The 11,438-nt window shown below is 55.8% G+C and overlaps 1 protein-coding gene across 2 annotated transcripts; it reads left to right on the top strand.

Annotated features, from left to right (window-relative positions):
* Nucleotides 1-7,878: 7,878 nt before the first annotated feature.
* Nucleotides 7,879-11,305, top strand: CDIP1 (cell death inducing p53 target 1). Of its 2 annotated transcripts, none has more exons than XM_027683859.1 (5): nt 7,879-7,980; nt 8,578-8,676; nt 9,117-9,263; nt 9,530-9,791; nt 10,035-11,305. In XM_027683859.1, exons 2-5 carry the CDS (start codon nt 8,592-8,594, stop codon nt 10,144-10,146), a joined length of 606 nt encoding a protein of 201 aa, XP_027539660.1. In that variant the 5' UTR covers nt 7,879-7,980; nt 8,578-8,591; the 3' UTR covers nt 10,147-11,305. The 2 variants fall into 2 exon arrangements, with proteins under 2 accessions (XP_027539660.1, XP_027539659.1); XM_027683858.1 differs by having other exon boundaries at nt 9,527-9,791.
* The last annotated feature ends 133 nt before the right edge of the window (nt 11,306-11,438 follow it).

The following is an 11,438-nucleotide window of genomic DNA, read 5'->3' as shown; positions in this document are numbered from 1 at the left end:
TACTGATTAATCCAGGGGTTTTCCCCTCTGTGAGGTGAGACATCGTCATCTGTCTTTGAGAAGCCCAAATGGGCTGGGCTTGGGAGCAGGGGAGTGCAGGGGACCCTCCTCCTGCCAAAATGCCACAGGACAAGCCAGTCCCATGCTGGTGGCCCTGGGCCACCCTGAGAGTGGTCCCAGTCTGGAAATGGAAAGTTTTGTGGGAGCAAAAAGGTGATTGTGGTTACACAAGTGGCCTCAGCAGGAAAAGTTCCTCCAGTGCACGTGTCTCTGGATGTACATGGATCCTCCTTGTTGGCAGTAGGACTCAGGAGAGATCCCAGATCTTCCACACACACTCCTGCTTAACCCCAAACCCTGTTCTGTTGCAAAGACTGAGCCAGGGCTTTACATAAAACGGAGTGACACAGAGCACTTCACACTAGTCCTCAGAAAAAAAGTGCAAGGTGACACTGTACCTGTTAAATCTGAATGTCAGCAGATTCTCTGGCGCCAAGGCAGGGGGGATCTGTGAGGATGGGAAATGCTAATGTTGTTGGAGACTGGAGTTAGTCCTACAGTGAGCTGGTGCTCTCCTTGGATAAGAAAACATCAGTTCCATGACATATGTTCTTTTCATCACTTGAAAGGAAAACGGGTCTGGAATCACCACCAATGTATTCAAAATTATTTGTGCTGCAAAATCTGCAAGGGAATTCTGAATAGGCTCTTGGGCTCTGATTAATTCTGAAGCTGAAATGCAAAAGTGCTGATCCTCTCTGACTCTAATTTCCTCCTCCCTTGGAGCTCACTGTTATTTAATGGGAGTCACACATCTACTCAGTTTGATTCAGCAATGATGTGGCTGTGTGATTTGACTTTCTCTAAAAAAAATTCTATAGAAGGAGGCAGAAATGCAAAAATGAGTGCATAAAGAAATAAAATATTTTTAGTTTAGTTTTGGGAAGGAAATCTCTAAAATGCTGAGCTGAGCTGTGGGACGTAGTGGGTAATCATTGTGTGTTCACCTTCTCTGTGCAGAGCTGGGAGGTGCTCCTGGAAGGGGAGGCAGCAGACTGACAGCAGGAGATGCTTTTTTGTGTAGATAACTGAAGAGCAGAACTTGCCACTGCCACGAGCTGGAGGGCTGGAAGAATTTGGGGTGATCCATGGAGAAACTCCAGGTTGCCCAATCTCCAAAACCCTGAGTGCTGGGAGTGGGAGGGACTGGCTGGGAGGTCATTCTGCCTTTGCTTCCTTCCTAACTCATCCTTAAGCCTCTGTTACAGGCTGCCATCAGAGGTGAGCTCAGGTCTGTGACTGTCCTTAATGCAAGGAACTGCAGAGCTTCTTCCCAACCTCCTGCTTGCCTTAAGCTCCTTGAGCTGGGGTATTTTTGTTTGCTTGTTTAAATGAACAGCTACTCTTGTGCCACATATAAGTTCAGTGTTAAGACAGCAGTGTTGGAGTGGATCTTGGTTTTAGTCGCTCTATATTCTGGCAGGTTGTGTTATTACCATTATTAACCAGATATCAAAGGGATGATGTAATGCAGGATGTGTCCTCTCAGGGGGAAAATTAAGGACTGGAGGCAACAGCTGCTGATATCACTGGGTGCTTTCCCATGGATGTTATCAAGTGTTAGCTTGGATTCTTTGTGAACTCCAGGGAAAGTCTCATGGAAAAACTCTTTGGTTCCCCAGGGATTTGGCTTGCATCACCCTCCTTTTCTCATCTCTCTGGAGCAGATTTCTAGGATGCAGAGGCTTTAATGTTGTTTTTAATCACACCCGTGAGAACACCTGGCATATTGCAGCCTGTCTTCTTCCATGCAGGCAGGTCACTGGCAGCTGGGAGGGTCTGAACAGTTAGAACTCTTGAGTGAGACACTGTGTGTTCCAGGGCCAGGAGAATGCTCCCAGCTTGTTCTGTGTTCAGGAAACCATCTTTGGGAGCCAAGTTCAGCTGCCCTGATGGTGCAGAGAGTTCTGTGCACAACTGAGCCTTCCCCAGTGCCTCTGCATGTGTAAGCTTTGAAGAGTGGGGTCGTGGTTTAGTGGTTTAAGGGATACAGTGGTAGTGCTGGGTGGATGATTGGACTGGATCATCTTAAAGGTCTCTTCCAGCCTTGACAATTCTACGATTCTGTGATTCTATGGCCTCTCCTCACTGGTCACAAGGCTCCCTGTTGGGATGTCTTGGCTCCTTTGGGATGTCTCTGTTGGCATGTGGTGTCTCCCACAGCCAGGTGCCACGGCTTGGGAGCCCACAACAGAGAGAACGAACTACCCCAGTTGTTCTTTTCTTTTTGGATGGTTTTTCTTTAAATGTTCAGGTGAACCAGGTCCTGGCAAGGCTGTTTCTGCAGCCCCACTGTGGAGATGCCAACAGCTCTTGGTCAGCCCATCCAGAGGGGAATAGCCCTGGAGAGAATCCCAGAGGCAGCAGCAGGTCCTGCAGACACTCCTCCTGCACGTAACCCTTTGTGGGTGTTGCAGATAAACCCTCCTTGTCTTAAGCAGGGGGGATTTTGGGTCAGGTTTTCCTGATGTTGATGCAGAGGAGCTGTGTGAGGGAGCAGTAATTTGAATCTCTGGCCGAGGGCGGCTGAGCCGGGGCTGCACCGTGGAGATTATCTGATTGTGCTTTGGATTTAATGCCCTGAGAAATCTTGCTTTGGATACAGCACCTGGCTTCCAGCGAGGATCCTGCTCTGAGGTGATTTGCCTGCTGGGTGGTGGTGGCACACAGAAGGTCAAACATGTCCAAGGTTCCCAGGTAAACAACTACAATGGGGATGCTCCTCTGGAGGTTCACATACTGGAGAGCAGAGCAGGGAGCTTTGGCTGTCTGACATACCTGGATTGAATGGTGAATAACCTTCTCCTCCAGCAACCCTTTTTTTTAAAGGACTGCTGCTGTCCTGCCTTGCCAGCTGAGCTCTCCATCCCTGCACCGAAGGAACAGCCTGAGCCTCCTGGAAGCAGCAGTTTTCCACAGCTGAAATCTTAGTGCAGAAGTGTGGGAGAAATCTGGGAGCAGCCTGGCTGTTCCTGCACAGTGGGTTTGCACTCCCTGGCAGTGACTTGGACTTGGGAAAACACAGCTGAGTTGCTCAGAAAAAGAACAGACCTTCCCTGTAGTCCTTCGCTCAGGTTTCCATTTCCATCACGCCTTGCAGAACATTGCAGGCATGTGCCCTCCTGCTGCTGTGCCCAGGACCAGGAGGAGGAGTTGAGGAGGTGCTGCCAGGGTTAATGGTGGGGTAAAGGAGCGGGTGCATGGTCAGGGATTGCCAGGGCACCCTCTTTCTGAAGGAGGCTAAAGCTCTGTGTGCTGTTCATTCCTTCCCTCCTGGCTCCGGTGCAGCCTGGAGGCAGCAAATGCGCATGGGAAGAGGCAGGGCTGAGGGGGAAGTTTGGCTCCCTGACAGGGAAAACATCTTTTTGCTGTTCCACATAAAAACCAGGCAGAAGTAACCACTGATACTGCTTGTTCAGCAAGGGTTGTTGCTGTCTTTCCCTTGAAGGTAAGAGCTGTCCGGTGGGATTGTGTGTGGTGTGTTCAGGAGCAGTGGGAGCTGAGCCACATCCCGGTGAGCTGTGTGGGAACTGGCCACACGCAGGGAGAGGGAACATCCCGGTGTGCTCTGGGCACAGGTAACACAGGGAATGGGGCATGGAAAAGGGAACATCCCGGTGTGCTCTGGGCACAGGGAACACAGGGAACACACAGCTCCAGGCTGGCTTTGGAGCTGCTGCTCAGAAATGCCTTTGTGGAGGAAGGAGGCTGAGATTGCCAGGATCAGGGTTCTCTCTCCTTTCTGCCTCTAAAGCCACTTTGAAGGATAACTGGCTTTCATCAAATGAAATTTTGCCACCATCCTGCTCTGCCTTTTGTGCTCATACCTTGCACACCTCTCTGCCTTCCTAGTCTCAGTATTTCCCAATTTCTGGAGCCGGCAGCCTGTGGCACACAGGCAGCTTTTCCTGGGGCCAGGAAAGCTGGGACAGTGTTGGCCACAATGCTGTTCCTGTTTCTAAAGGAAGGAGGCTGGGCTCAGTGAGGGAGCCCATCATCTTCAGAACTCTTGACTTTTTAAAGCTGTGTTTACAAAAGCCTGGAAGCTGGAATCTGTGTCTGCTTGATGTGCCATGAAGCTGAAAGTGCTCATATCCTTTATTCATTGAATTTTAGAGTGTTTTTTTCCTTTCCTAAATATCAGAAGTTATTTTTTTGGGGGAGGGGAGGAAGAGCTCCAAAAATGAGCAGCAGCAGCTTTTGAAATGGCAACGTCACTGAACGTGGTCGAGGATGAACAAACGCTGCTTCCTGTCTCGGTGGCTGGAGACACTGCTCCCGGAGGGAAAACACAGCCAAATCACTGTGGCTCTGAGTTAGCAAGTGCAGGAGGAGCAGGGACAGCACTGAGTGTCTCTGCTCGTGGGAGGGGATCTCAGCTGTGAGGCTGACTCAGAGCTGCACCATCGGGGCTCGCACGTGAGTTAGACCTGCCGGCATCTGCTCTGCCCTTGGCAGGTCTGTCTCACCCGGGGAGATTTCGGCAGCCTGAAGCACAAACAGCTACTGCCTGGGCAGAATGGTGTTACCAGACCAAATCTTTGGGTCTCCAAGCAGTGCAGGAATGATCTGTCAGTGTCCTCTTCGTGGCATTGTCTATTTTATGTTGCTAGGACCCGTTCTGGTGGCACAGTGTTCCCTGGTCCCAGTGCACACCAGTTGGTTTTGGGAAGTGGTGCCCATCATACCTGTCTGGAGACCAAGTCGGATGGACAGACCTTTCCTCTTGCCGTGTTTGAATCCCAGACTGTTCCCACAGTGATGTAACAGAGGGAAGTGCAGCCATCAGGGGACACTGGACCCTGACACACCAGCTCCTCTCATCACTGCTGGAAGCAGCTGGGAGAGCTTTGTGTCACCAGTTTTGAATGTGTCAGTAATGGGAACCAGGAGCTTTGGGGTATTAGTCAGTGCCCTTTGGACAAGGGCCTGGAGTGACAGGACACAGGGAATGGCTTCACACTGACAGAGAGTAGGTTTAGATTAGATATTTGGGAAAAAATTCCTCCCTGTGAGGGTTGGGAGGCCCTGGCACAGGTTGCCCAGAGAAGCTGTGGCTGCCCCATCCCTGGAAGTGTCCAAGGCCAGGTTGGATGGGGCCTGGAGCAACTTGGGATAGTGGAAGGTGTCCCTGCCCATGGCAGAGGTTGGAATGAGATGAGCTTTAAGATCCCTACCAACCCAAACCATTCTAGGATTCTGTAATCCCTCATTAACTAGATCCAGAGTTGCTGTGCACAGGAAGAAGCTGATTAGAAAGCCTCGTGTTTCCTCACCAGCTCTTTGACTGTGCTCCTGTGTAGAGAGAGCTCAGACACACCTCTTGGGGCTGGGAGTTGTGCCCCAGTCTGGGGGGATCTAGAGATTTGTTCTTCTCCTCACCCAAAAGCTGCCTGGAACGAGACCCTGGGTTGATTAGGGAGCCCAGAGCCAGGGGAGGACACAGAGTTCAAGGCCACAGCCAGGTGGGACAAGCCCTTTCTGCTTTGGGGCCTTGATGGAGCTGTGCTGTCCTGGCTGTGTCTGTCAGTGCTGTGCCCCAGCAGGTTAATGGGAATCCTTTCATTTTCTGTAGCAAATCTGCAGCCTGTGGGGGCCCTTTGTGTGTCTTCTGCATTTAGCAGGAGCTGTGTTTCCAGTGACTCCGTGGTGGATATATCCTCTGAACTTAGTTTGCAGTAGAGGAGCCAGTGAAAGCTGCTCTTGCAGCTGAGAAGAGCTAATCTGTATTTTTAGCTGGAAACAGCATCTCCACTCTCCATCCTCCTACTGGTAACCAACTCCTTTTGAGTTTTAGGATCTCGCAGTGTGTCCTTGCTCTGAAGGACCTGCTCTAGACGTTGGTGATTTCATCAGATCTTGAACTTAAGGCTGGTAGTCTTGGAATGCTGCAGGGCTGTCCGTGCCAGGGTGGTGAGGGATGCCCTGGGGGAAGCCGTGTGCCCTCCGGTTTCCCACGGAGCTCTCCCTCGGAAATGGGCTGGGTTTGTGCTGCTCGAATTAAGATGAAAGAAAGCACAGGAGAAACAGCTTCTAAGAGGCTTAAAAGCAACAGGCTTTTCTTTTCCTCCTGGGAAGGGCACACAGCCAACATCTTGCTCTTTACAGATCTCTTTTAATAAGCAGAATATTGCAATAGGAGCGACTGAGCCTGCCAAGAACAAGCAGAACAGCCCTGCATCCCACAGCTTCCCTCATCCCAGTGCACGTGTGGCTCTGAGATCCATAGGCCATTGTCCTTGTGGATGCCATTCCCTGCTGGTCAGGGTGGCAGGATTAATGGCTGGCTTGGTCTGGGGCTGCTGCTTCCTCTGAAGGGTGTTTTTAGAGTGGCTGGTGGAGCATGTGGGTGGGTCTCCTCCTCTCCTGTGTTTTCTTTCCAGCTCTTTCGTGGAGGGACTGAGGCTGGGGAGTGTTGAAAGATGTTACATTATGGGAAAGCAGCATCCGAGCAGGAATGGGAGGAGATCTGTTAGGTTAGAAAAGCTGTGGGCTCAGCTGGCCTGTGGGGGCAAGGAAAGCTCCCCGGCAGGCTGGTGTCCCCAGGTAAGGCCTCTGGGATTCTGCAGCTGGGCTGGGCTCATCCAGGATCCCTGCAGGCACAGGGACAGGAAGGTCTGGGTGTGCAGGGTAGGGTGTTTGGCTACTTTCAGAAGACTTAAGTCCTTCTCATCTTCCCATCCCCAGTGAGCTAAAAGGAGCACGGCCCAGTTTGCAGCTTTGTAGGTCACTGAAGGAGAAGGCAGGCTCTGCAGTGTGCTGGGAAGTGCCCTGTGCTGTGGCAGCTCTCCTTCCCCGGGCTTCTGAGGAAGAAATTAGAGAGAGGAGCAGGATGGAAGATGACCCCCAGCTGCCCCGCTGTTACACTTTGAAACTGCCTGGTTGCAACACACAGTTTCAGACCTCGGGGGAGAAATATTAGTCAGTAAATGTGGACATCCAGGGCAGACCCTGTGCCTGTCAGGAATTTGCTCAGCTCCTGGGGGGATCAGTGTGCTCCTCTGTGAGCAGCAACAGGTGATGGGGCTCCATGGACTGGTGACCTGATAGATTTCCTGCTGCCTTGCAGGAGGCTGCTGGGGGCAGGGAACGTGAACTAGGAAAAAGGAGTGGAATAGAGCAAAGCCAAGCAGGTGAGGGAGGAATGGATCTCCCTTCCGTGCTTGCCGGGGCCTTGGCTCCACTCGACCCGGGAGCTGCAGGTGGAGGTGGCTGTGCCCCACGGGCTCCTCTCTGGGCACCCCTGCAATGCAGGGCTGGGGCAGCACTGGCTGCCTGGCCCAGTGCCCGGGGAGGTTGTGCCGTGCTGTGCCGTGCCGGGGAGGTTGGCCTGCTCCGGGCGGGCTGCCCAGCACGTGGCACTGGTGCCAGCAAACAGGACAAGCAGGGTCACATTTGCTTCTGGCCCGTTGGGGTGAAGGATGGAGGGCTCAGGGAGGGCTCAGCCCACAAGGGGAGCTCCCGGCTCTGCTCCTGGGCACTGACAGCAATGTCACCCTGTCCCATCCTGATGGCAGCCACCCCAAGCACCGAGGGAGCAGCCTCTCATTTGTATTTCCCAATTTACTCACGTTATAACTGAGCCAGAGAAAACAGGGAAATCGGGTTTCTTGATGTTGTTGCTCTTCCTTGGATCTCACAGTGTGTTGGAGGGGCTTTGCCACGTGCTGAGGACACAGAGCCTCGTACCTGCCATCGAGGGAGCACGTGGGGAGGTACCTGCACCGGGGACAAGGAGGGGGTTTGGTGTGGTGGCCAGGGCAGCACTGCAGCCGTGACTCCTCTCCATCTCTGTAACTCCTTCCCTCCTTTTGCACAGGTTTGGTGGGAGAAGCCGGCTCCCAAACTACACCACTCAGAGGAATTGCTTCTCTCAGCTCTGTCGAGGCCTCTGAGCTCTCACTGCGAGGGAGAGGACAGGTAAATAGTACCCCATGTAAAACAGTGGCTCCAGCTGTTGAAGCTGGTCTTACCTTAGCTCACTGGATTTATTTACAGATTTACTTAGAGCTGCTCTGCGAGTTTGCAGCCTCTGCTTTGGTGTTTGCACTTCAGGCTCAGGGGTCCTGCCACCCTCGGGGCACAGCGTTGTGTGTCACTGTGGGTGGAGTTGGGGGGCTGTGGGCAGTGTTGGCAGCTCTTCCCCACCTTTGGTACCCCAACACCACAGCCAAGGCACTTGGCAGAGCAGGTTCCAGCCCAGCACTGCCCTGGACTGTGGCCACACAGCCCAGAGGTGCCCTGATGAGCTGCAGTTCATCAGGTGTGGGCCATGCAGGGAAACTCTGCAGAGCCAGCAGGAAGGGGTTACACCTTGGATTTGCTGCCTGGTCACAGCCTGTCCAGCTTTGGGGCTGCACCCCTGGTTCTGCCCAGGGTGGGTGCTGAGGCGAATGCAGTGGTGGCACCAGCCCTGTCCCCTTCTGTTGTCACCTCCTTCCCCAAGTGCTGTGCAGCTCCGGGCAGGTGCCTGTGGCACCAAAGGCTGGTGTTTTCTAAAGGTTTCTGTCCCTGCAGGGCCACCCTGAGCCATGTCCAACGACCCACCGCCACCCTACCCGGGGGGCCCCTCGGCACCGCTGATAGAGGAGAAGCACGGCCCCCCCTCTGCACCAGGTACCGGGGGGTGGTCCTGCCTGCTTGGGGGTGTTGTGCTGACATTGTCCAGCAGACAGGAGCAAAGTGTGGATTCCCTGGGAGTGCCCTGGCCGTGGCTTTTGCTGGCGGCTCTGCCCTGCCATGCACAGTGTGCTGGGGAGGGTGGTGCAATGCCCGGCTCCATCTATCCCCATGTCACCCAAGGCAGGAGAGGTCACGGGGGCAGCAACAAGAGCAGGAAGCACTCCCAGCTCAAAGCGTGGCTCTGCTCACTGCTGTGGGTGAGGTGGGGTGAATTTGGGCTTCATGTGGCCCAGAGGATGAGGCTGAAGGCGGTGCCCCCCACCTCATGTGTCCCCCTTCCCTGCTGGGACCAACCCTCTGACCACACAGCCAAGCCACCACCTCCCCATCAGCTCTGCTGCCTCCCTGGCTGCTGACTCTGTGTTTCCTTTCAGAGGGTGTCACCCCAGTCGTGGGACAACCCCAGGGGGTTCCCATCCCCCCTCCTGAGTTTGGGCCTCCCCCGTATGAGCCGCCCTCGCAGCCGGGGTTCGTGCCCCCCCACATGCCCACGGATGGCTCTGGGCCCTACGTGCCGCCAGGTGAGTCCTGGGAGGGGCTGGGGATGGGTCGCAGCACGTGGCTCCTGGTGCCTTGGGGAATGGGGGGACACAAGGAGGAGCTGGAGGTGCCATTTGGGGCTTGCAGCGAGGCTCCTGGGGATGGGGTGGGGGGCACAGTGCCTGCAGCAGGGTCGGCCCCAAGTCTGTACCCCCAGTGGTGCTGCGGCAGCAGGATGGGGACCTCCCCAGTGAGGATCTGCCACGTATAAAGATGCTCACCTGTGCATGTTTCTCATTCACAGCAGGATTCTACCCACCCCCAGGCCCTCACCCCCCCATGGGCTACTACCCTGCCCCGGGCCACTACCCCTCTCCTGGCGGCCACACGGCGACGGTGCTCGTCCCACCGGGAGCTGCCACCACAGTGACGGTGCTGCAGGGAGAGATCTTCCAGGGGGCCCCTGTGCAGACGGTGTGTCCCCACTGCCAGCAAGCCATCACCACCAAGATCTCCTACGAGATTGGGCTCATGAGCTTCCTCCTTGGCTTCTTCTGCTGCTTCGTGGGGTAGGTGCTGCAGGGCGAGCTGGGGCCTCACGGTGGGCGCTCGGCCCTGGTCCTGGTAGCCCCAGTGCTTGGGGCCTTGGCTGAGCTGCTGGGCAGGGCTGGGGTCTCAACGTGGAACTGGGGCAGCAAAGAGGTTCTGGGGGCGACAGCCCTTACACATACTCATGTCTTTTGCCTGTGCCCCCAGTGTCCAGGGGCTGCCTGAGCTCACCACTCTCTGCCTCTTCTCTTCTTGTGCTCCAGGTGTGATCTCTGCTGCTGCCTGATCCCCTGCCTGTTCGATGACTTCAAGGATGTGACCCACACGTGTCCCAACTGCAAGGCCTATATCTACACGTACAAGCGCATGTGCTAACAGCACCCTGGGAGCCACTGGAATGACACCGGCCCCTTCCCGCTGCCATCCGAGTCTCCGCGTGTGCATCCCTCCTTCGCTTCCTGCCGGTGGTGTGTGTGTGTTATCCCCGGCTCCCTCCCGCTCAGAGCTGCCACCACCTGCCCCGAGCTCTGGTCCTCACTGGGAACAGTTGGATGGGCGATGCTGGCGCACAGGGGAGGTGGGCCCAGGCCCCAGATGCTGTGGGGGGTGCCCTGCAGGAGTGGGGGCATTGCTCTGCACCCCATTATGCTCTGGGGTGGGAGCGAGGCCCCTCTCCCCTGGAGTAACCCCAGTGCTGGAGGGGCTCACCCCCGTCCCACAGCACAGGGGGTGCCTGGCTGCTGGGATGTGCTGCAGCCACAGGGAGCCCAGGAGGGAAGGGGGGGACCTGAGCAGCCCACGGCACACTCAGGGGACACAGCACAGCCCTGGTGGCACTTTCAGGAAGGGGCTCAGAGGGTAGTGCCACACACTGGGTTTCAGGGTGGTCCTCGGCCCCCTCCAGCCCGTCGGCAAAGCCCCTTCCCAAGGAGAGGCAGAGCTGCCTTTGAGCACGGAGAGGGGACCGGCAGAAGCACTGCACCCTTGATCAGCACCTCCGTCCTGTCCCCGTGGCCGCTCCAGCTGCATGTGCCCCCTCCCAGCCCCGCCGGCTCCGGGGCAGGGACAGCCCCCGGCAGCCCCGATAGCCAAAACCACGCCCGGCATGTCGCTGCCTGCCCGGCACGTAGAGTAGAGGAGTTTGTTACCAGGCCGCAGCTCCGGAGCCCCGCCCTGAGCCCGGCGGGGTCTGCGGGCCCCACCCCGCACTGCCCTGCGGGGTCCTCCTTGCATGTGGGTGTAGGGGGTATTTTTAGCTCACTTCAGTGGGGCAGAAGGAAGGGGGCAAGCAGGCAGCGACAGGAGCTGCCAGCAGCACCCTCACAGGCACGGGCAAGAGGAGCTGGGAGCCGTGGTCAGCCTCTGGGGGCTGCTCCTGCCCTGCCCCTGCAGCCCCCCGAGCAGTGTAGGGGCGGGTCTCTTGGTACCCAGGTCTGCAAACACGGCCCAGCCTGCACAGGCAGCTGCTGTTTGCCCAGGGGTGGAACTGTGGCACTAGTCAGTGTTTTTATGTAAATAAATAACAGACCCTGAACTCGTGTACATCTTTTCTTCTCTCCTGATCAAAATCCAGAGCAGATCTCCTGCAGGGGAGCTGAGGACGAGGAAGAAGAGCAGCAGCTTCCCTACCCCACCAGGAACCCCCTCACCAGGAACTGGGGGAAACC

The sequence above is a fragment of the Neopelma chrysocephalum genome, unplaced genomic scaffold (genome assembly GCF_003984885.1).
Source record: "Neopelma chrysocephalum unplaced genomic scaffold, ASM398488v2 Primary Assembly neopelma1_65, whole genome shotgun sequence".
Taxonomy (NCBI): Eukaryota; Metazoa; Chordata; class Aves; order Passeriformes; family Pipridae; genus Neopelma; species Neopelma chrysocephalum.
This window is presented reverse-complemented; position numbering and strand designations above follow the sequence as displayed.

What these genes read in the sequence shown, in the direction of transcription:
- CDIP1 (XM_027683858.1), top strand. Translation starts at nt 8,592, where the DNA reads ATGTCCAACGACCCACCGCCACCCTACCCGGGGGGCCCCTCGGCACCG. An exon ending in CGGCCCCCCCTCTGCACCAG is followed by an intron (nt 8,677 to 9,116) that starts GTACCGGGGGGT and finishes GTTTCCTTTCAG; the next exon opens with AGGGTGTCACCCCAGTCGTG. An exon ending in TGGGCCCTACGTGCCGCCAG is followed by an intron (nt 9,264 to 9,526) that starts GTGAGTCCTGGG and finishes TCTCATTCACAG; the next exon opens with CAGGATTCTACCCACCCCCA.